The 21,850-nt window shown below is 37.0% G+C and overlaps 1 protein-coding gene across 1 annotated transcript; it reads left to right on the forward strand.

The window, feature by feature from the left end:
• Nucleotides 1–10,938: 10,938 nt before the first annotated feature.
• On the forward strand, nt 10,939–19,409 carry LOC119774368 (cell death-inducing p53-target protein 1 homolog). The gene is made up of 5 exons (XM_038271847.1): nt 10,939–11,058; nt 13,811–14,147; nt 14,305–14,358; nt 14,665–14,812; nt 18,827–19,409. Exons 2-5 carry the CDS (start codon nt 13,814–13,816, stop codon nt 18,930–18,932), a joined length of 642 nt encoding a protein of 213 aa, XP_038127775.1. The 5' UTR covers nt 10,939–11,058; nt 13,811–13,813; the 3' UTR covers nt 18,933–19,409.
• The last annotated feature ends 2,441 nt before the right edge of the window (nt 19,410–21,850 follow it).

Genomic DNA, 21,850 nt, shown 5'->3' on the forward strand with positions numbered 1-21,850 from the left:
CCCCATGATTGTGTAGCCTATAGAACTAGACTGAAAGACCATTTAAAGGCTTTTGCAGGTGGTTTGAGTTAATTAGCTGATTAGAGTGTGGCACCAGGGGCCATCAATTTTGAACCTTTTCACAATATTCTAATTTTCTGATATGATGAATTTGAGATTTTCATTTGTTGTCATTTGTAATCATCAAAATTAAACAAAATAAACATCTGAAATATATGAGTTTGTATGTAATGTATGAATATAATATACAAGTTTCACTTTTTAAATGGAATTACTGAAATCAATCTACTTTTTCATGATATTCTAATTTTATGACCAGCACCTGTACATTAACTTCTGTGTAGACCAAACTGTGCTTATCAGAAAGATTTGTCACTTCTCTAGCAACAAACCATGGATCAACCCTGAGATAAAGGCACTTCTGAAGGAGAAGAGCAGATCCTTTAGACCATGGAACAAGGAGGAGCTGAGAGCTGTGCAGAAAGAAAATCAGGAATGGGAAGAGCAGCTTCAAGAAGATGATGGAGCATCAGCTGCAGCACAATAATATTAAGCCAGGCATACACTGTGCAATTTTTTAATCGTTGCACACAGCTACAGTTCACAGCTCATGATGCATGTGTAGCACGACGCTCTGATGTGATCTACCTACTCACACTGTATGTCTAAAAACCACATCAGACTAAGCTCCGCAGTGAGATAGAGCAATTCTGACTCATCTATCCGGAAGCCAAACAAAGCTCACTAGAGTGAAACCAACTACCTTGGCAACTTGTTCATTTTTGTGCTGAAAGCCCTAAAAAGAAAAGGCGATGACGTATTTGGACAAAGACATGGCTGAGCAAACATAGCTACTACAGTTTGTCATTTTTTTTCCCCTCCAAGCTCGGGTCCTCTACCAGAGGCCTGGGAGCTTGAGGGTTCTGCGCAGTATCTTTGCTGTTCCTAGAACTGCACTTTTCTAGACCGAGATGTCTAATGTATTTCCAGGGATCTGCTGTAACCACTGTGCAAGTTTGGGGGTCACTGCCTCGAGTGCCCCAAAGACCATGGGTATCACTGATGCCTTGATGTTTTCTCCAGCTCTTTTCTGAGCCCCTGGTATTTTTCTAGTTTCATAATATCCTTTTCCTGATGTTGCAGTAACTTGGTATTGCAATGTCATTTTCTACCATCTGTGGGGGTGTTTCCCACTTTGACATTGTGGTTTCCAGCCTATACTCTGCACAGCTGTTCCTGTACACTATTCCAGCCACTGGGTTATGGCGCACCATGTAAGCTTTTCCTGCTAGCATCTTACACATTGCAGTTATGTTGGGTAGGAATGGAGGAAGGGACATGGAGAGTCAGTGCTGAAAAGAGCTCGGTCAACTGCCTGGCGGCACTTTGACCTTATAGGCCCCAAGAAGAGGAGCAGATTAAAGCCAAACACATTGGAAATCATTCTTTTTTTTTTTTTAATAAAAATTGTTTAACAGAAAAAAGTGCACAACCTTCACTATTTTACAATCTAAGTAACACAAGCAACATCCCAATTGCAGAAGCACACACTCCTCCCACATTCTTGTTAACATTTTGTCAAAAACAGTCTAAAGTATAATTTAATAAGGGATACACAAGATTCCACTAACACAAAAAATGCATAACTCTGTTATGTAAACAGAAGGGATGTTAATCATATACAAATTTGACAATTCATGAATTAAAAAATATACATATATATCTTCTTTAATCATTATCAATACTGTTATTATATATGAAAAAGATTTCAGTAACAAATTATTGCAGTCACAATACCAGCTCAAATGTAGTTCTCATAGCTATCCAGCAGATGCCGCCACTCAAAAGTGTGTCAAATGTTTCAGCTTGTTTTTGATTTTTGGCCTGTTGTGTGAAATTAGTTCATTGGTTCATGGGGCTTCTAAATTGCCATCATCACTACTTGAAGATGAAGCAGTGCTAGTCCAGTAACGAATCCAGTAACTTCTTGGTATTTTGGAGGTTACTCAAAACAGTTGCTTGCCGGGGCATTCTCAGAACAGGGAACAAAAAAAAAAAAAAAAAAAAAAGCTGAGATCAGTAGGGACATGAAATAATACCAAGTGCTCAGAGAAGCTGAAAGTTACAGTGTGTGTAACACTCTGGCACAGAGTGTTTGGAGTCCTTCTTCTCTTATAAAGCTCAGGTAATGAGGCTGCACCTGTTGATCATCAGCCTCATTAAGCGTATATGCATCATACATTTTACAGTAAATGACCAATATTTACAGGGGTTGGACAATGAATCTGAAACACCTCTCATTTTAGTGTGGGAGGTTTCATCGCTTAATTGGACCAGCCTGGTGGCCAATCTTCATTAATTGCATATTGAACCAATAAGAGCAGAGTGTGAAGGTCCACTTAGCAGGGTAAGAGCACAGTTTTGCTCAAATTGTTGCAATGGACACAACATTATGGGTGACATACCAGACATCAAAAGAGGACAAATTGTTGGTGCACGTCTTGCTGGCGAATCTGTGACCAAGACAGCAAGTCTTTGTGATGTCCTTACTCTGAATTTTTAGATGAGTTTTCAGAGTTCCTTTCTGATTTGGTATTAAATACTGACAGGGTCATCATAGTGGAAGATTTTAACATCCATACTGACATTGAAGGTGATAGCTTAAGAGCAGCCTTTAATGCTATCTTAGACACTATTGGCTTTGTTCAAAATGTGAATAGTCCCACACATTCTCATCTTCATACTTTGGATCTTGTGCTGACATACGGCATAGAATGTGAAGAAATAACAGTATTTCCTCACAACCCTGTCCTCTCTGACCATTTTCTATTAACCTTCAGGATTACTTTAACAGAGTTCTCCTCCCCCAAAAGAAGGTTCAATTTTAGTAGATCTTTATCAGATAGTGCAGTTATACATTTTAAAGAGTCTGCTTCACTTTCTCTCTCCTGTGTCACTGAGCAGCGCTGCAGAGTGCAAAAGCATAGCTTATTCCCCTTCACAGGTTGATGATTTTGTTGATAGGGTTGCTAGTTCTCTACGTACTGCCTTAGACAACGCAGCTCCTTTGAAAATGAAAATCAAATCGTTAAAAATAGAAAGCTTGCTCCTTGGTTTAATGCAGAGCTGCGCACTTTGAAGCAAAATGCTAGGAAACTGGAGAGAAAATATCGCTCCACAGGCCTACAGGAATCCTACCTAGTCTGGAAAAATTGTTTACTGCTGTATAAGAGGAACCTTTGTAAAGCAAGAGCAGCATACTTCTCCTCATTAATAGAGGAGAATAAGAATAATCCTAGATTTCTTTTTAATACAGTTGCCAAACTCACCCAGAGCCATAGCTTAGTTGAATCGTCCATTCCACCTACTCTTAAAAGTAATGATTTTATGGGATTCTTTATAAATAAGATTGATCTTATTAAAAATAAGATCATAAGCACTCCGCTATCCGCGATTGTATCTGAGGTAGTCATGGAATCTGAACCAGGTTTAGACTGCTTTGATCCAGTTGAACTTTCTGAGTTAGCAAAATTATTTTCCTCATCTAAGCCTTCAACTGGCATGTTAGATCCAGTTCCAACCAGGTTATTTAAGGAGGTATTCCCTTTGATCTCCTCCTCCATTTTAGATGTGATTAATCTATCTCTGTTACAGGGATATGTACCAAAGGCTTTTAAGATTGCTGTAATTAAACCTCTGCTTAAGAAACCTGCTCTTGACCCAGATGACTTGGTTAATTATAGACCTATATTCAATCTTCCTTTCTTATCTAAAATTCTTGAGAAAGTAGTTCCCAAACAAGTTTGCGATCACTTACACCATTATGAACTTTTTGAAGAGTTTCAGTCAGGCTTTAGAGCTCATCATATCACTGAAACAGCTCTGGTTAAAGTCACTATTGATATTCTAATGGCCTCAGATAATGGACTTGTATCTGTGCTCGTCCTGTTGGATCTCAGTGCTGCATTTGATACAGTTGACCATAATATTCTTTTAGAAAGACTTGAATATTTTGTTGGAATTAAAGGTACAGCACTAGACTGGTTTAAATCTTATCTAACTGATCGAATTCAGTTTGTTCATGTTAATGACAGATCTTCCACATGCTCAAAGGTTACCTGTGGAGTACCACAGGGATCAGTGCTACAGTAGGACCAATTCTCTTTACTTTATACATGCTCCCAATCGGTAGAATTATTAGACAGCATGGGATTAATTTTCACTGTTATGCTGATGATACCCAGCTATATCTGTCTATAAATCCAGATGAAGCTAACCCATTACATAAATTACAGGCATGTCTTGAAGACATAAAAACCTGGATGACTCTTAACTTTCCTTCTGAATGCAGACAAAACAGAAGTTATAGTCTTTGGACCAGAGTCTTTGAAAAATAAGCTGATTAGCCACTCACTTCATTTGGATGGGATTAAACTGATTTCAGATAATAAAGTAAAACATCTTGTTGAACAGGCACAGACTCAATTTTAATCAACTTTAACTTGCTGAATATTGTACTAATTTTGAGGGTTTTGTTTTTTGTGTTGCAAAGCTCTGATGCCTTCACAAAGTTATCACTTGAGCCCTGATGACAACAGTCTATCGATTCACACTAAAATACGCAACACAGTGCTGAGGCATTTCTCTTCTGTTCTGCTTAAACCAGCAGGTTAGGGTAGCAGGTCGACCGCCCCAAGAAGGCAGCCGTGACTACCGTGCCATCTTGACAGTCAATGCGGGGTCTACTCTTATGGGTGCAATTTCAGTGGCTGTGTCTTCCAAGGACCTCGAAGGACCCAGTCCAGATAGACCGGGTCCTTTGAGATCTGTGAAAATAAGGAGGCCAAAGAGTTTTGGCTATGGATTCAAACAGGTCCAGCCTTCTCCAGCTTCCAGTGCCCATATGCTCTGTCATCCAGCAACTGTGACAGTTGACCCACAAAGGCCAGGTAAAGAATGGGTACCAAACTTCTCTCTACTGTTCTGCGTGCTAACATGTTTTTGGAGGAGCTTCAGCAGCAGTACCGTCATTGTGAATATCATATTTATAGTCAGCCAAACCCATTTGCACAGGGACAAAACCTTTCAATAAACCAAACATTACCCGCCACATGTCTGACTCAATAACCATTTAAAAACGATTTTCCTTAATTTCAGATGGAACTATTCACATATTTGTTTTATATTAAACTGACCTTACAATATTCACACTGTTCAGCGCCATTTACCTTTTTCCTCTAAGCCGGAGCAGCCTAGCCTGACGTAGTCCGACTCAATTCTAGTCAGAATATGAGTCTGATACTGCTCCATAGAGCTGTGATTATGGGGCGTGTTTCGAACGAACCAGGAAAAAAAATGCCTCTGCACTCAATTGGATAGATCTACAACCAATAAGAGCAACGGAGTGCGTGACGTATGTTAAGCGAGGCATAGTTGTTGTCCACAAAAATCAAAGCGTGCAGTTTCACGCCTAGAATAGGAAGATGAGACTTGATTGCGTTTCTTTGTTCCTCTTTTAAAATTAATTTGCTGTCGATATCTCCTAGAACAGAACTAATAGCAGAATCTACTCACCCAAACTCCAGCGGCAGCCATTATTGTTGTCACCCTAGCGCGCTTTGGTCACGTGGTTGATTACGTTACTCTTGATCATCTGTCCATCATCGTATAAAGTCCGTCCTGACAATTTGATTGGATCGCCTGACAGTGGGCGATAATACTCGTGCTACTATGGAGCAGAGCCAGACCGAACTTCCCCGAACTCAAACCTTGTGGGCGGGGCTAAGTTCTGACTGGCACCCAGGCTAGGAGCAGCCGGCTTGCTTGGACTCGCAATGAATCACGGGATATCCAAGGTTACGTAGGATAAACCGCACCTGTCCTTCAAAACGGACAAAAAGAGGGCTGTATATTTATGTGGGCCGCATAACGAGGAGTCTTCCAATCCAGGCCTTGGTGCTTCACTGTGATGTAATTAGCCAATAAACCTGGTCTTCAGAAGATGCCGCCACAAGCTCAGTAATACTACCCGATCCGTACATGAGCAACGATCCATACCATGAGCTCATTTGCGCATGTGCAAGCAGATATTCATCCAAGTCGCCATAAATAATGTAATTATGGTACTGAAAATACTTATTTCTATTGTCAAATCAATAAGGAATGCTAATACACATCTTTAAAAAAATATTTATGACTTTTCTGAGGCAATTTGATCCTTTCTCAATTTTGTCCGTTAAACTGCTTGTCTGATGTCATCGGACAGCTCAGAGCAGTCCAGCAAAATATAATTAAACCATGTTTATCTCCGTTTTAGTTTTTTCTTTCTTTAGATTACGCACAGTATACCATAAAGTTAATACGAAAGGAAAAAAAAAGAAAGTATTATAGTGAATTTATTTTCTCAGTAAATATATTATAAACCTTTTACACATTATATTTTTGTACGCTTGCTATTTTTAGGGAGGGAAAAAATACTATTTTACAAAGTAGAATGGAAGGCGGCCCAAATGTATATCTGGTTCGTATGGGCAATTGAGCTGATGATGCAGATCGTGCTATCTGTACGGATCAGGTAGTGATACTCAGCATATGACTAGACAAGACATAGTCATAGTTGCCGGCTGTAGCTACTTGACAGTGGTGACAAATAAAGATGGTGCAAGCACCATGCGGGAATAAGGAGTCATGTCAACAACAGGGAGCCAAAAGTAGTGACCATCTGTCTGAATGGTCAGTTAATTTTCACTATAAAGTCCACTATGTTGTCCCCACTCTAAATAGTGATGAGGGATTAAGGGGTTAAGGCGGCGTTCAGACACAGCCTTTGGCACTAATACGTGTTGTATTAATGCTCAGTTGCTAAGCAGCTGCTGGGTGCTGTCTACTATCTTGTGGAGCTATATTAGATGGCACATGACATCCTACATGACATGGATTGATAGGGACTTTAGAAGAACTGTTTAATTCAACTTTTCAAAGCACTTTTCATATAGTCAAGATGCTTTATGGAGCAGAAATGCATGTTGATCGTTGATACATTAATAGTTTATTCTATCAGGATGTCGTTAGGAGCATTGTTAAGGAGAATTTACAAATTATACCAGTAGAATTTTAAAGGTCAAATATATTTATTTTAAAAAGCTAAAAACGAATTAAAAAATAAATAAAAAAACAAAACGGAAAATAAACAATTACCAAGAAAACACAAGGAGATAAATAAAAATGTTAATTAAATCTCAAAAAGCAACTTAAACAGAACTGCAAAGGGCAGGATAACAATGGATGACAAGTACTGTACCTTTGAGATAACATTCTTAAAAACTGTAACTGAAGGTACAAAATTTCCTGTCTTGTACCTCTATTTTTGAATGTGTATGCTAACAGGATTGCAAGAGAGCTCATAACTTGGATGCTGTTTAGAGCTTCTGTATGATATAAATATATGCTAATTTGACTTGTACTTTAATAAACAACATTTTGACAGTGAATGTTTTCTGTCTGTGCTGTAGATAATTACCAGTAAGATTTACCAGATTATTGTAAACAAGGAAAATAACTAAATAAATTACTTTTTAGTTGCTATTTAGTGGTTATTAAAAAAAACATAAGATGTTAAATCACCTTTTTAAGCTGAGGGATTTACTTATATGATAAATTGCCCATTTTTACTGTTACCTGTTTTACAAATCCCAGGGGCTTTAAATCCAGGGCTTTCAGTGGAAAAGGGGCTAAATGGATTCTACATTAAAAAAAGGGTCATTGCTCCTAGTCACACAGGTGTGATTGCCTAAAGTAAAAAAATGAGGAATAGTGGTTTTGCTAGAGCATTTAAAGTGGAACAATTGGGGGATGAAGGATTATTACACAAAACTAACGTACAATCAAATCTAGGACAGCCTGGGGAGCAGGGCAGGCGAAAACCTTTGAATGACTTCTCGAAAATGCAATGTGGTCTTTCTTGTTATTGCTTCTAGCACTAAATGTGATCATTTTGAGTGAGTGTTCTTTTCTGCAAAACCAGTTTCAACCTGCATCATGTCTGATAAAAAAGGTTAAGATAAGTTACAGTGAGTCAGGTGTGTCTATACTAGGAAAAAAACTGTCAAGTGTCATCGGAAACTAAACTCTTGGTGTTTTAAGAATAGAAATGATCAGTTTCATCAGAAGCAAATTTATCAGTGCCATCAGAAACCAAACTATGAGTGTCATCAGAAACAAAACTATCAGTGTCTTTAGAAACAAAACTATCAGTGTAATCAGAAGCAAAGTCTGGAGTTAGATGAGCTCTCGCAAAGCGAATGTTAAAATCACCCTTTGGGTCCTTGCCGAGAACATTAACACCTAAAATGAACTTAATGTGATATGGGTCTTTTTTTTAAGATGACAATTTTTTACATGTTTTAAACCATCACCATGGAAGGACTGTGTCCTGTGGTTGGTAGGATTAACATAACCCCTAAGTTTGGAATTCCAATCCTGCTACAGCTACTAGTTGTGAAGTGGCATCTCTTTCACACCTGTGAAAACCAGTGACAATGACAAAATGGGGACAGTAGAATTGGTATTGGTATTAATTATCATGACCACATGACTTTCTCCCATGACTCTTGACATGTGGTCCTTTAAGCATGGAGGTGCACCTTCCATGCCATGCATGCTTTCAAACCATGACATCTTAAAGCTGGTTTATACTGAGAAACCAGCTCGTCTGCATGTGTGTCGCAATGAACGCAGATTTGCATGCAGTTAGCCAAGCCTTGTAGCTAAACCAGGTCCTGGAAAAAGACATCTGTCTTTGGACTGCTGATTAATTTAATGTGCGGCTGATCAGGTCCAAATGGTTTCACCTCCAGCTTCTCTTGGTAAGTTTTCTTTAAGGGACTTCACTTCTGTGACTAGACCAGTCAATTTGCCACACTAAGACTGTGACGACAGTACCGGGCAGCTTAGGGTGCAGCTCACATGTGCTCCAAACTCTCCTATCCTTTTTTACTGGACAGGAGCTACTGTGCATGTACAAGTTTTAACGAGAGTTAATAGCCGAAGATTTTTGCGCCCCAAGGCAGAAATACATCACAGATACGACAACAAACGTAGGCCCACTTTTTAACAGCCTGGAACCACCAAGATCAGGAACACGTCCACATAGTGGTCCTCAAACAGTTCCTAAGCAGCCAGGCGACCTTAGAACACAAGAAAACTTTACAGAAAGTGTAGTCATAGATCTCTGCCTACTGTTTACCAACAACCCATTCAAATCTCTAACCGAATATCCCAGCTCAATGATCACCCACAGGGAAACTGACTCTGGTATTTGACACCTGGTTACGCTGATCAAAGTTCCTTAAAATAAGTTTGCCAAAACAGTGTTGGACTGTGCTGGTCCCCTTCCTGATCTGAAGGGTGATTACATGGTTAGCCACATGTCGTCATGCAACCACTGGTTGTATAGAGTGTCCTGAATGATGTTTGCTACATTGATAATATTTTTTGGGAAAACATGGCCTAATTCGGAGACCCGGCATCCATCTCACTTCGAATGATTTAGCTGTTCTTTCGAGCAGTTCAGAAAGCATAGTTGTATTTTAACACATTTCTCTGCAGCTTATTTACTGTTACCCACTCATTACTGCATCCAAACAGTGTCTTACCCACAACCAAAATCAAATCAATTGACAAAGAATCCTAAAGGAATAAATCATGACAATCTAATAAAAATAAAAATAACTCATATTGGGGAAATGTTACAACTATTTAATGTGTTTTAATGAATATTAAAACACATTTAATAAGGTTTGTTAGTTAATAAAACACATTAACTAACAGGCTCTCTTTAAAAAGTCTTTTAGTTAATAACTTGAATTGTAATAATCAAATTGATTTATGTTGCCTCACAGAAAGTGGCTGCAGCACAAGGATTATGTGAACTCGAGGCAACTCCCCCCAGTTACTTCAGTTTTCACATACCCAGAAATTCTGAGCAAGGAGAAGCACTAGCAACAATCTTTCAGTTTGACTTACGGATTAATCGAAAGCCACAAAATTATATCTTTTTTTGAACATTTAATCCTTAGTTTCCCTGATCCAAATTGCAAAGCATCAAAATCTCTTCCTTTAGTAACTTTGTATTGTCCACCATGTCCTTTCCCTGAATGTTTTGATCAGTTTTCAGAGTTACCATCGGATTCAGTGTTAAATACTGACAATGTCAGTACAGTATAGTGGGGGATTTTAACATCCATGCTGAGACTGAAGGTGATAGCTTAAATGCAGTCTTTAACACTTGACTCGATTGCTTTTATTCACAATGTGAATAGCCCCACACATTCTCTTCTTCATACTGGGGACCTTGTGTGGACGTATGGCATTGCATGTGAAGAAATAAAAGTATTTCCTTAAAACCCTGTCCTCTCTGACCACTTTTTAGTAGCAGATCATTATCAGATAACACAGTTTTACATTTTAAACAGTCTGTTCCACTTTCTATCTCTTTTGTAGCACTGAACAATACTGCAGAGGGCATTCATATAATTTGCCATTCACAAACTGATGGCTGATGGTTTTATTGGTGGGGGTACCAGTTCCCCGTTTACTGCCTTAGACAATGTAGGCCCTTGGAAAAAAAATCTTAAAAAATTAAAACCTGGCTCCTTGGTTCAATGCAACGATGCACAGTTTGAAGCACAAGACCTACGAGACTCATACTTAGCCTAGAAAAACAGTTTACTGTTGTATAATATGACCTTTGTGCAGTCTTAAAATAATTGTCATCTCGTCACAAAACGTTTTTTTAATTAATAATAATGGAGGCAGAGTAAGGTACAAGTCAATCTACTTCTGTTTACCCGCTACACAGAGGAGAATTATATTATCAGAGGACTGGTTTATTTTAAAGAAGCTACTGTCCACACCTACTTCTGCCCGCCTTCTTTTTGCTCCTTTTTTTGTCTGAAACAAATTTTGCTTTTACCAATCAACCACTGTCAGAGCAATAAGACGCCCTGGTTGTCCTGCATCCTGATCATCTTTCAAAGCATTCAGAAAATCCAACCACAGGTGAGAAAATCTAAAACGTTCAGATTAAGAGACAGAAATGTTCTCATTGCAGAAATACCTCAGTAGCTATGTGTGTTGTTCTCTTAATTCCAGATTTCTATGAGCAAAGACCAAATCTTTTTGTACCAGTAAAACCAAATAATATTTATCATAACATACAGGTGTACTTTCAGGTATGCTGTCATTGAATTAAAAATATATATTTTGATTAGGCTTATTTGTAAGAATAAAAGTTCCTTATAACATTAACAACCTTTAAGCAGTTATTAAAAATTGTTTTGATTAAGCCAACCTTTCTGTATTAATCTTTTTCTGGAGTGATCACCTATCCGGAATATCTTGTTTTCAATTCCTATAAACCAAAGGTTCATAGAATTAAAGCCTTAAAATATACTTCCTGGGTGTAAGAGTTTCAATTAGTAAATTAAATAAATTAACTTTTTATTTACATTGAGTTTTCTTAAGATACATTTGTTTTGTTTTTTTGCATCTTCATACGAAGATAAGGCAAGAACAGATTTGTTAAGTCTATAATGATCATATATGTTTGAATCATTTGATTTAACATTTTAAATTATGAGGATTGTAGAAAAAAATAATTGGCAAAAATACCTTTTAGTTTGAAGAAGTGTCATTATAGCAAGCAATAAAAAGGAAAATGTGTAGATAGTTACAGCATACATTCCTAGGCTGCTGGTGACATTTTTTCCCCTGTATGTTTCTTTTCATTATCAGCAACTGTTTGCATCCCTGGCATACTCCACATTGCAATGAAAATGACTCATTGCTCCTTTGACATGTGGGCGACAGCTTAACCTGGCCAACTTATCACAACGGACAGTCGAAATGTAATTCCAAGACACTGATGTATGAAACTGGTGCTTTTTGCTCAGCTGAACCAGATAAAGAGATTTTGGGTCATTGACAAGACACAGAACAAACATTTTTCTTCACTCAGACCATTGTTCCTTATCTGCACTTCCATATCTAATCATTTTTCATGACCTTAGCAAAAAAAAAAAAAAAGTGTTTTACACATACAAATAAACATAATACAATCAGTCCATAGTCCCATTACTCTTGTGCAGAATGAGAAATCTTTAGAATATATAGAAATACAATTTAATTAATACTTTTCTGTGTCTTAAGGGTGAGAATCTGTAGAAAGGACACATTTTGAAAGGAACAATTTACAGATCTAGGCTGTATGGAAGACCGAAAAGACAAAAGCCATTTTATATACAAACCACAAAAAAATCCCATTCACCTTTTAGCAGCATTAGCATACAGTCAGATTTCCAATGAAATGGTATGCATCAAAGAATATTTATGCATGACAATACCTCAATTAATGCTCACACATAAAAATTAACTGAGAGTCTCTGATACAGTTTTTATGAAGTGTTTTCTTCATGCTTCTTCTTCACACACATACAATTAGAAGCCATATGTGTCTTTTGTGCCTTTATTCCTTTGAAGCAAGATTTATTGATAATCCCATATACTGTTATAACTTTAACTCAATAAACCATTACATTTGATATATTGTTATCTAAAATGTTTACAACCTATATTTTTTTAAAATCTTTCATTATGCTTATATGCTCTTTGTTATTTTGTTCTCTCGCATAAAACCCCAATATTTTGTAATGAAATGTGTTGATGTGATGTGACAAATATGTCAATCTTATTTGAAAAGATACAAATAGGTTTAAAAAGGCAGTTAAGAACGTTTCATACGAAAACACTAACCCACTTTAAAGAGGTGTGTCATAAACTTGGTTTTCTTTTCAGATGCTATGTTACACTGCTGTCTCTTAGTATATAATGGGCCTGATGCAAAAGCTTTAATATGAACAAATTTGTTTCTAAATTGTTCGTACAAGTGATTAAGGAGAAGCTATCACATCCACCATTTTTCTTCTCAGTCAGTTATTATCCAAATCTAGTTTTACCCTAAATGACTATTGTTGTTACTTAGAGGAAATTGTCAATTTTATTTTTATTAGGATTCATCATTATATAATACTAACCCCTGGATAGTATTATGGAAGCTGCACTTGCAGTTTCCATAATACTATCCAGGGGACATTGATTTAATTTGCTGTCACTTCTGTAACAGTCCAACCATGGCACTTACAGCTCTTGTGATTTATTCTACACTACTTGGTTTTTATTGGTCCCTTAATTCTCAGCTCTCAGTTGGAAGAACCTCGATCTCCAAACTAATAAAGTTTTCTTCTTCGTTTTCAGTGCTGTTTTTGTGAAGGAACACATTCTGACAAGCATGGGAAGTCATACCCTCATATGGCATTATTTTGACCACAATTAAGCAAATAGAAATTTCTTGGGAACACGCTCTCAGTTATGCACAGGCGAACTGCATCATGTTTGCAAGGATAATTTACTGAAGTTAGGAATCATTGTTGAACTTGAAGTGGCACACTCATAGAAGGAAAGGTAGGAGAAAAAGTGAGAGAAATTTACAACAACAATAAAAAAAAGTTGTTGCATGAAGCCCATTGAGTGCCGTTTTGGGAGGAAATCATGCATGACTTTACAAGACTCCAACCTAACAGTAAACTTTTAGGAATTAGTTAATGCTACAATTAAGCCCTTTCATTATTTTAAGCACTTGGCAAGCCTGGCGCCACATTGTCATAACTCTGCTCCTCTGTAGAAAAAGGAACTGTTGGACAGATTCATTATTTTACAGCTTTGCTAAAGTAGTTTTTCTTCCTCTTTCACATAGAAAATGGAAAATGGTGAAGGACCTTCTACAGGTATCCCAGATATCCCGGCACCACCATATCCTGGTCCTCCTTTGGACTACAATCCACTACCACAATCCACACCTGATTTTCAGCCTGCAACCCAGCCTGTGGCACAGCAATATAACCAGCCAGTAATCCAACCTGTTGCTCAGCATTATCAACAACCTGTTGATCAGCAATATCCCCAGAGTGAAGTACAGCAGTATCAACAGTCTGTTGATCAGCAATATCCTCAGCAGCAATATCCCCAGTCTGTTGCTCCGCAGTATCACCAAATGGATTTTCAGCAATATCCTCAGCAATATCTTAAGAATGGTAAGAAAGCAGACACCTTTTTAATATGTCTATAAGTTGTTCACAAAATAATGTCGGGCCTTTTCCTGAAATTATTGCTTCTTCTTATATGGCAAAAGCTTTTGACCAGTTTATGACTCAATCAGATAATTGCATTATTTATTTTTTTTAACTCTAGATCAACAGCCGGTTGTGCAGTATATGGCACAACAAAATCAAGTTGCTCAACCAGGTGGGTGACTTTGTCAATTTGTTTTCCATTTTTAAAACATGACTTTGAATTTTTCAGAGGTACACTGGAGGTCCAAACACAGTGGTGTGTGTTGTGGAAAAAATGGATAAGAACACCCAAACTGTAAAAAAAAAAAAACATGAACATGATGAAGGGTGACAGAGTCAGACACTATTCTTTAAACTCGTTGGGTTTTCATGGCTTTTTAAGGACCGGGCTCACAGTGGGTAATAAAGGAAAAGAAAGCACACAGCATACAGTTAACATTTTTCAGTATCTGTCACTAAAAATATGTGTAACTGGCAGTGAAACAGGTGACTGTAGTGCAACCGAGGCCCACTGATGCTCCTGGAAGCATGCTATGTCCGCATTGCCAGACCAGAGTTGTGACCTCAATTGAATACAAACTGGGCCTCCTTACCTGGTTAATTGTTGGATCACTGTTTATTATAGGGTAAGTAAAAACTTCAACATGAAAATACACGTAAGATCTGGTGGTGGGCTTAAATGGCTACAAATTAAAGATAGTTGTGGTGGCCGAGGACAGCAAACATTGTGCAATAGCATTAATTTATTATGCCTTGCCCCCTCAAATGTAACATGTCAAAAATAACTGAATATAGCATTGAGGTTCTGCTGCATATTGTACAGGCCAGGCTGGGACTTTCCTTTCTTGTAACTATCTGTAGTCAGCCGAGTGCAAACCCCTCCCCTATTCTCTCTAGTACACAACCAGTTAAAGTTTAACGAAGGAAGAGGTAAAAGCTTCATGAAATTAAAGAGGTTGATGTTGTGAGACACTTTATAAATAGTTAACTATAAAAAGTCATGCCAATATAGCATATTCTTGTTAAATTAGTACCTTGGTTTTCATTTCCAAATGTACGCATGTCAGTAAAAGCATGGACCCTAACACTGACTGAGAAACAATTACCTACGTGTGATATCACATATCAAGATCCAAACTATTTCTAGTTTTCTTGTTCTCTGATTTGGAAAAATCAGAGAAATTATACTGTTTGTTAGTGCTATTTGAAAACATTTTTGATGTTTTTTTATATCCTTTCTAGTTTTCTGTTGTTATTGTATAATGATCTCAGAATGCTGGACCCAATATTGAAGGTGAGACAGTCAGTAGTAATGTTCAAAAGGTTTATTTTAACAAAAACAAAGCAGAACAGAAATGCTGAGCTGTACACTGCAAAAACAATCCAGAAATAAGTAAAAAATGGCTTAAATTAAGTATATTTAGCCTTAATTTGAGCAGGTAAATAAGATGATTTGCCAATGGAATGAGTATTTTCACTCTTAAAATAAGATAGTTAGATAATATTTACTTGAAATAAGACGATAAAATATTTTTTTCTTATTTTAAAAGGAAATTGTCTTGTTCCATTGGCAAAGTGTCTTACTTATCTCCTCAAATCAAGGAAAAACACACTTATTTTAAGAAAAAATAACTTATTGAGATTTATATTTTTTGCAGTGTAGAACTGAGGACCACAGTGTCTGCAGGAGGGGGCGGGGCACCGCCCAATCACTGACACTCTGGTTCGAGAGGTCAGTCCATCCTCTTAATCAAAGGCAGAATCAGCCGATGCACTGCCAATGAGATGCGGCCCTGAGCCATCCATTAGGGTCCCCCGATGCAGCAACGCTAGAGTGCAGGCAGGAATCCAATCAAATTCAGGAAAACAGACCAGACAGGGACAGTTCTGTAGCCCAGGAGTCTGCAGACTGAGCAGGGGCTCCAATCCATACAGGAACAGACAGATCCAGGGTTCCAGGAATCCACAGAGAGAGAAGGCAGGTTCAGATTTCCATTAGCCCAGCAGTGAGCTCAGACAGACATGCACAGGGGCAGACAGGCAGGCTCAGGGGTTGAGGGACAGAGACAAGACATGGTACCAAGAATAATTGCAGGAACTTTAAACTGGCTGCCATAAACCACCTCATATAAACTTACACATTAACTCGAGCAACAATCTTCTCCTTGGCCACCTTCCTCTCCTTTGTAGCTGTGTTTCTCAGTCTTTTAAACACATGTTCCTTGTTATTTTTTTTTTTTGCAATTCTGCATTAAAATCTCTAGTTCCAGTAGGGTGAATAGGCACTTCCTGTTGCTTATTGTCAAGGTGACTCTTTTAATCGGTGCTCCACAGATAATAGGTTTTCATACTTGTTGCGCACATGTTAAATTCTGAGTGGACCTAGTTAAACTTGATTTAACCAATGCATAGCAGCTGTTGTGAAACCGAGCACTCAGAGTTCCCGACTTTTGGCTAGATCAGTTTAGAGCTTCAGATTTGAATCTGAATTTATTACACCTGCTGAATCAAACGGACCCCTGGTCTCCAAATAGGAGCCAGGCTTACTGGACTCAAAACCAAACCTCCCCACAATCCAAGCCAAAACCCTGAGGGCTCCGCAGAGAAGATCCGGGACACGATCAAAAGACAAGATAAACAGCAAACCCTCTCAATCCACTGGCCTCAGGGGATGGGAACATTAACCAAGGACCCAACTAAAACTAATGAAATAAACTAACAAACAGGAATGAAACCGAAATCAAACAATGATCTGGCCCCAATAGCAAGTATATGAAGCAGAACGTGCAGGTGAATGAGATGAGTGGTGATTAGGAACGGGGCAGAGTTAAGCAGGTGAATGAAGTAAGTAATTAATGTCAGCTATCAGGGCAGATCATGACATATTGTTACTAGGTTCTAATTAGTTTAAGATGCATTATGATAAAATGTTATGTTGATTGTTCAATCTTGGACAGTTAATATATGTTTTTCTTATTACTATTAATTATTTGTTAGATGTCTGCGGCAGTCTGACCAATGAGATAACTGATTATATCTAGGATGCAATTGGGATTAGTTTAACAGGATCTCAGTGTGCTGAAGGAGCAGAATGGTCATGGGAAAGGTAATTGTAGAGGGAATAGTAAAAAGAATATGCAAGTTAAAAAAGAAAATAGAATAATATTAAATAATTACCTTTTTTGTAATTTGTGATTAGGAAAGATATTTACAGTTAAAATTTGACATGTTGAAGAGAGTACCAACAATTACACTTTGAAGTTTGGGTAGAATGAGAGCAACATTGTCTTTGGAAGTTTGATTGGCTAAACTGGGGGCACCAAAATGCCCCAACAGGATGGAGCAGAAACACACAACGAATCAATAAGTGTCTAGCATTCAGAAGCAAAACACACAAGCTTGGCTTGATAACATACACTAGCATGAACAGCAAAGTTTAAATGCTGCAGTTGTGTCTTATCTTATTTACAACAATGAATTTTGGAAAGTACGATAATGGTCCTTATAAACCAGCCTTTCTTACTATGTTTGAACAATACAGCTCTTAGTGGACGCCTGCTGCTTGTCTACACTGCCTTTCGTGGTTAAGTATTACAATAATGAACATTTAAAAAAATTTGCCTCAGAAAAACACAACCTCACTTGCCTTTGAGGTGTAAACTGCAAAACAAAATATTTATAATATGAAATATTTTTCGGTCTAATGATTTTTTCCTCTTGCCATTTAGAGTAGAACAGCAAAAATAGATTTAAAATATTTTGGTCCGCAAAAAAAAAAAATTTTTCAACTTGCCTTCTAGATATGAAAAAAAAGTACTTTGAAATATTTTGATTTGTAAGTTGATTTTTTCCACTTGCCTTACAGGCTTAATCTTTAATGCCCTGACATGTTTTGAGCTGTAAATAAACATGTTTATAAAAATTTCATACATGCTTATCTGGGCTAGACAAAAAAAAAAAAAAAAAACACTTTTATGGTTAGTAAATATTTTATCTTACCTGGTTTTCAACACTATACACACACAAAAAGACAAAATATTTTTAAAAAACTGTTTTGTTGTCAAAGAGATTTTTTTTTATACTTTTAGGACTGTTCTGTAAATATTGGATCTTCAAAGGGAAAAAAAAAGTGTAATCAACAATCGCTAAGTATTTGTTAAAATATTAATAAAAATGTTAACTTTCCGAGTTTACTGTACATTCTGACCCCTGAAAACAAACCTTTGCTGAAAACTTTTAAGTACTCTTGAGTTTCTTTTCATGTAACACACTACACTGACATTGACTTTAAAGCTTGGTTTTTACTCACAAATTGCAGACATATACTCTAACCCTATAAATGTGCTTCATTCAACAACAAAAGTCTTATGCACCAAACAATTACTCAAGAACACACAGGTGTGGCAGAACGCCAGATTTTCGCATATACCAATACTGCCACCATGAGGCAAATTTATGCCATTAAACATGACCATGGGGTTGCAGAGGATCATGAACGAAAAAAGTTATTAAAAGTCAAATTAAGACCTCTTTAAGTATATATTTCAGATACATGCGGTCAGTTTCTCATCAGCTCTAATAAAGCATTGTGATCAAGAATTAATTTGTCTCTTTTTATTCTACCCTATCCTCCACTCCAGGGTCTGGCCCTGCTGTTTAATCCCCTTCTGTGTGAATGCTTGCAAGGATGTGCAGCATTCCTGTCCACAATGCAACAATGTCCTGCACATCCACAAATTATTGTGAAGCACAGTGAAACCAGCAGTGACCTGTATAAAAGTGGAATTTCCATTATGGTTACATTTATCATTTTTCCCTGATATCTTCTATCATATTCTTATAAGATGTTACCTTGTGGTGTTTTATTCTGAAAATATGTTTCATTTTTTTTTATTTGGGACAAATTATCACTTTTATATACTTGCCTTCTATTAAAATAATATAAAATGATCTATGTTTTAGATAAAAAAAGGATATTCTTAAATTACAGATTATACATGTATTTTGTTCTTCATTGGGATAATTTGACCGTTATTATAGTAGTTTTGTTAGTAAAAATAATTTTTCATTGCTATAAATAATTAAACATCTGATAAATGTTTAAAAGCATTATGATTGTATGCAACATACAAGATATTAGATTAATACAGTTTTTTCTTGGTTTGTATTTGCCTTGCCTTATAATACGTATTTTTGTGCATCATGAAGATCACCATTGTAAAATTAAAATGTGTACATTTTACAAGAATGAATCCTGTCCTTCTTTGTAGAGATCACATTTTGCTTAGTCCATCGCTGGGTTAGAAAATCTCACAGTCCAAGAAAGATGCCGTCTACAGTACAGTTGCCTTTTTTTTGAGAGGAGGTTTTACAGTAGCTTAAAGGTAAAGGTGCACCATGGGTTTCCAGTTTTACCCATTGTGTCAAATATCTTTATAGAATAAAATAGAATAGAATAGAAAATCCCTTTATTGTCCCACAATTGGGACATTGTTGCATTACAGCAGCTAAAGATTATAGCAAAAATGGTCATACAAATGTGGAACTTAAAGAAGTGTATAAAAATAAAAGAATAAGAGCTAAGAGAATAAACAAAACAAATACTTTTTTTTACCACATAAATACTGTACATCTGGAGAATAAAAAAATCTACATAAAGCTGTTGACATTTTTACACTAATGGCTATGCGAAAAAATGGCAGCAAACACCAGAGATGTGCAAAAATGACAGCAACATGTTATTTAAGTGGCTAAGACAGTAACTGCAAAAATCAGCATGAATGTAAGAACTTATTGAAGTTGTTGATAACAGTGATGGTTATAAATACCTACAGCTGCTTGGAAGAAGGATTTATGATAACGCCCCCCAGTGCATTTAAGGTGCAGCAGTCTGTCACTGAAGGAGCTTTCCAGTTCAGCAACAGCTTTATGCATAGACATTATCAAACAGATATGTTATTTCAGTTAGGGTCCTTTAGTTTCCCACCTCCAGGGGGCATCCAATCACAGAGCTGGTCTTCCTGATGAACTTATCCAGCTGCTCTCTCTCAGCTACAGATAAGCCACTGCTCCAACAGACAGCTGCATAGAAGGAGTAGATTGAGATCAGAGTACTCTGCATATACAAGGGAACATAAGCGACTTACTGGTTTAGATAGGTGGAAGATATCTGGGTCAAATCCAAACCCAGGAAGCTGAGGCATTCACCATTCACATCATCTCAGCCGTGCAGTTTCCAGACAATGGCAGTCTTAACGCAGAAACCTGCACAAACAGACCAATACCTGCCTTTTGACTCACATCACCCCACTGAAACATAATCTTTTTGTTATCAGAACTCTGAGTTACCAGGCTGACCTGCACTACTGTACCTGAGCCTGGAATAAACTATTGATGCTGTTTTATTGCTTTTATTGTAATGTCTATACTTTATATTTTTCTTATCACTGTTACCTGTCATGTCCCGCACTTTATGTCAGTCTGTAAATGTCAGTCTTGTATATTTCTTGTATATTTGTATATTTCTAGAGAGTAAACGTAATTTCATTTCCCTTGTATGTCTTGTACATATGAAGAAAGTGACAATAAAAGCTGACTTGACTTGACTGACATTCCCTCACATTCCCTACCTTACAGAGAAACATAAAGAACATGAATGTTGTCCAAGTTTACCAGAAGATCATGAATATATTAAATAACTAGAACTGGGAGTTATAGTTAATCAATAGGTCATTCGAATATTAATATGTTAATAGTAGAATGATTATAAATGTAATTTTCTTATTCATCAGGGTTTATTTATATAAAGGTTAGACTCCGGGATTGGCTGTTAAGATCTAGTTGCCTTCACCAATTTAATAATTTAGACTATTGCTATCAGCAGAATTATTAATAACAAACCAAATAAATCTGCCTCGTTCATTCGGATGTAACCGAAGAAGAGTAAATCTAGCCTGAGTGATAAATTGTTTACTGTATAAAATAAACACAAAGACCTTGGGTTGAAATACAATTGTACCTTTATTAGCTAATAAGCATCATCACATCATTACACCATACATGTTTGTAAATAAGGAGACATCCATGGTTCCATTTTTAAATATTACACTATGTTCTCAGATCAAGGACACTACTCTCATTCCATTCCCAAATCTTTTCCCCTTACATAATGAAGATAATTAATTTCTATCTTGACAGAAGAACTGTCCTAGTTAAATAATCCTCTTAACACCCACCTCATTTGATGTAATCTTTGCCTATTTTTCATACCCAAATGAAAAAAGCAAAGCAAAATTGGGTGAGTAAAACACAGCCTAAGCTGCATTTCAGAATTATATATAACAAAATCTAACTTTTGTAAACCTAAAATAACATAAAAGTCTATAAAAAAAAAAAATAGGGAAACTGCTGCTTTTCAAGCTCAAATAAGCCCCAGTGCCTTTTGTGAGCTGTATTTTGTTTTGTTTTGTTTTCCGACTTAGGCATTGTAATTAAACAAAATCGGCATCCAAACTTCAAAAATATCGAAGTGTTGTTTGTAAACGGTTTTGAACTGATTGATCCAGCCTCAGCAGTGTGTTTCACTCTTACGCAAGTCGGCTCTTCTTTATGCAACCCAGCCATGTCTACCCTTGTTTAAAACCATATTTCATTGGCTATAAAGC

The sequence above is a fragment of the Cyprinodon tularosa genome, unplaced genomic scaffold (genome assembly GCF_016077235.1).
Source record: "Cyprinodon tularosa strain WSP-4 unplaced genomic scaffold, ASM1607723v1 ctg81, whole genome shotgun sequence".
NCBI lineage: Eukaryota > Metazoa > Chordata > Actinopteri > Cyprinodontiformes > Cyprinodontidae > Cyprinodon > Cyprinodon tularosa.